The sequence below is a fragment of the Mizuhopecten yessoensis genome, unplaced genomic scaffold (assembly GCF_002113885.1).
Source record: "Mizuhopecten yessoensis strain PY_sf001 unplaced genomic scaffold, ASM211388v2 hete_36068368, whole genome shotgun sequence".
Classification (NCBI taxonomy): Eukaryota; Metazoa; Mollusca; class Bivalvia; order Pectinida; family Pectinidae; genus Mizuhopecten; species Mizuhopecten yessoensis.
Window position 1 is genome coordinate 1 of NW_018483351.1, and position 2,267 is coordinate 2,267.

General features: G+C 39.1%; 1 protein-coding gene across 1 annotated transcript; it reads left to right on the forward strand.

Annotated features, from left to right (window-relative positions):
- The first annotated feature begins 852 nt into the window (after nt 1-852).
- Nucleotides 853-2,218, forward strand: LOC110444232 (histone H4 transcription factor-like). Its single transcript, XM_021488630.1, has 3 exons — nt 853-1,034; nt 1,479-1,617; nt 1,974-2,218. The coding sequence occupies exons 1-3, from the start codon at nt 943-945 to the stop codon at nt 2,100-2,102; spliced, it is 360 nt and encodes a 119-aa protein (XP_021344305.1). The 5' UTR covers nt 853-942; the 3' UTR covers nt 2,103-2,218.
- The last annotated feature ends 49 nt before the right edge of the window (nt 2,219-2,267 follow it).

Consider the following 2,267-nt stretch of genomic DNA (forward strand, 5'->3'; position numbering starts at 1 on the left):
TTATGGACACAATATACACTGTGCTGTTGACACTGTTTTTAACACAGCTGAACATACATTTATATTGTATATACAAGCATGCTTATGAGGGCTTATTTTGAAATAACTTAATTTAAAAGTCTTAAATGGTTTATCACTAAACCCTCAGGGTTCTGTCTAAAATCTCACGCGACAAGATTTGCGAAGATGAGTCTTATTAAAGTGGCCCCTTATTTTTCAGTTATTTTACACGAGCCCTTTCTTCTGGCACGATAGCATAACCTGCTGGGCTACGCCCACCAGTTAAATGTTGTTTGCGAGTATCAATTGGGATGGTGTGTGTTGCTCACTGTAATTTGTTTTTATGCCTTGATACATGTATATACAGAGTTATTGCCCTTTGACTAGTGGTCGTGGGGTAGTATGGATTGCTCTGAGTACTTGCCAAGTTTACTGAAGCCAAGCAGATGTGATGAAATTTTTTAAACTGAAACAATTTATTGATTGTTTATTTTAGTGCTGGGAATGAGAGAAAAATACTCTGTAATGCCCAGGGGTGTCGGATAGGGAAATCTTACCTACAGAATTTCCATTTAAGGGCAAAACCAAAGCGTTCCTTGTGGTCTTCCAAGTTTAGAAACCCTTGAGTAGAATTTCCCTACACCATGCTCCTGGGTCTGAAAGAGTCTTTTAATCTACACCTTAGTACAAGAAACCTTTATTTACACCCTTAGTATTCTCTCTGAGTTATATTGATTTTTTGTACTGTGTCATCTTTTCTGTGACATATCTTCATACTAAAAACTGCAAAAGGTTACATGTCAGTAAAGTTTGGGATGGTGAATTGTCGCATGCGGAAAGTTGTTTTTTTGCACCAATATATACACAAGAGTTGTGTCCCTTTGTTGTGACCATGTTGGCTGTGTATTTTCAGTGAACCAGTACAAGTGTCCATGCTGTGAGATGACATGTCCCACACCATCAAGTCTCAAGTCTCACCTGCGATACCGTCACACTAACGACAAACCGTTCAAGTGTCAGCACTGTGAACACAGGTAAGTTCTGTAGAAGTCGACACTATGTAACCGGGTCAAAAGTCAACATTGCCAAAAGTAGAAAGTCAAGTCAAAGGTCAACCCTGTAAAACTTGTACGTCAGGTCAAAGGTAAATACTGCAAAAACTAGGAAGTCAGGTCAAAAGGTCAACACTGCAATAACTTATAAGTTGGGTCAAAGGCTAACACTGTAAGTAGTGGTAAGCGAGGTCAAAGTTCAACACTAGTTTTTAGTCCGGATAAACCATACAAATGTCAACACTGAATACTGGTAAGTTCAGGCAAACAGTGGTAAGTCATGCCAACGCTGTAAACTGTAAATTGTTAGTTAAACTTACCCAGAGTGCTCTCTGTTTAACCCAGCATGCTGTATGATCTAATTTATGATTCTCTGTCTTACCCAGCATGCTCTGTGATATTTCCCATCATTCTTTGTGTTTCCAGTTGTAAGACTGCTGCAGACCTACGGAAACACATGGATAGCCATAGTGTGGAGGTGCCATTCCGCTGTCACGTACCAGACTGTGACTACGGGGCACGGACTTACAGCAGTCTGTCGAACCACTTCAAACGTACTCACCAGGTAAACTCCCCGGAATGTCAAATCTGTAAAGTATAGAAAATGTATCCCTCAGATTGGAGGAGGAATGTGAATGTGGGGTCAGAATTATAGGCGTAAGATGTACTGGAACTCAACACTTGTTTGTTATTTTCAACAAATTGTGAATGTTAGGGTCCAAAAGTCATGAAGCAATCTTATGCATAAATCCATGATTATAATTTCCATGAAATAAAGATTTCTCTTGAAAATCAGTCTCAAATTTGCAGAAATACTAAATAATATTTACTGTACATATTTAACTATGGACACAAGAATCCTAGATCCTGGCCTTAGGGAACTGTGTAGAGTAGAACATGTCATTGTATGTGTGTTGACAGGAGGTGGATGTCCAGAAGTACGCCTGCCACGTGTGTAAGTCAGTGTTCAGCCGAGGCTCAAAGTTAACTGTCCACCTGAAAAAACGACACAAATTCCGATGGCCTTCTGGTCATTCTCGGTTCAGGTAATGCACCAACAAATGTTAACTGAACTTGTCAATCAGCACAATACACTTTATATCAGTTAATTTTGACAAATATATATATCTTTAGATGGTCCTTCAGACAACCTATGTGCAAAAAATGAAATTTAATACGGGGGAAAACACCAACATTTCATTTCATATCTTGTTA

Coding starts and splice junctions, on each gene's coding strand:
- LOC110444232 (XM_021488630.1), top strand. CDS start 943: ATGACATGTCCCACACCATCAAGTCTCAAGTCTCACCTGCGATACCGT. Junction 1,035..1,478: donor TGTCAGCACTGTGAACACAG/GTAAGTTCTGTA, acceptor TTGTGTTTCCAG/TTGTAAGACTGCTGCAGACC. Junction 1,618..1,973: donor ACTTCAAACGTACTCACCAG/GTAAACTCCCCG, acceptor GTGTGTTGACAG/GAGGTGGATGTCCAGAAGTA.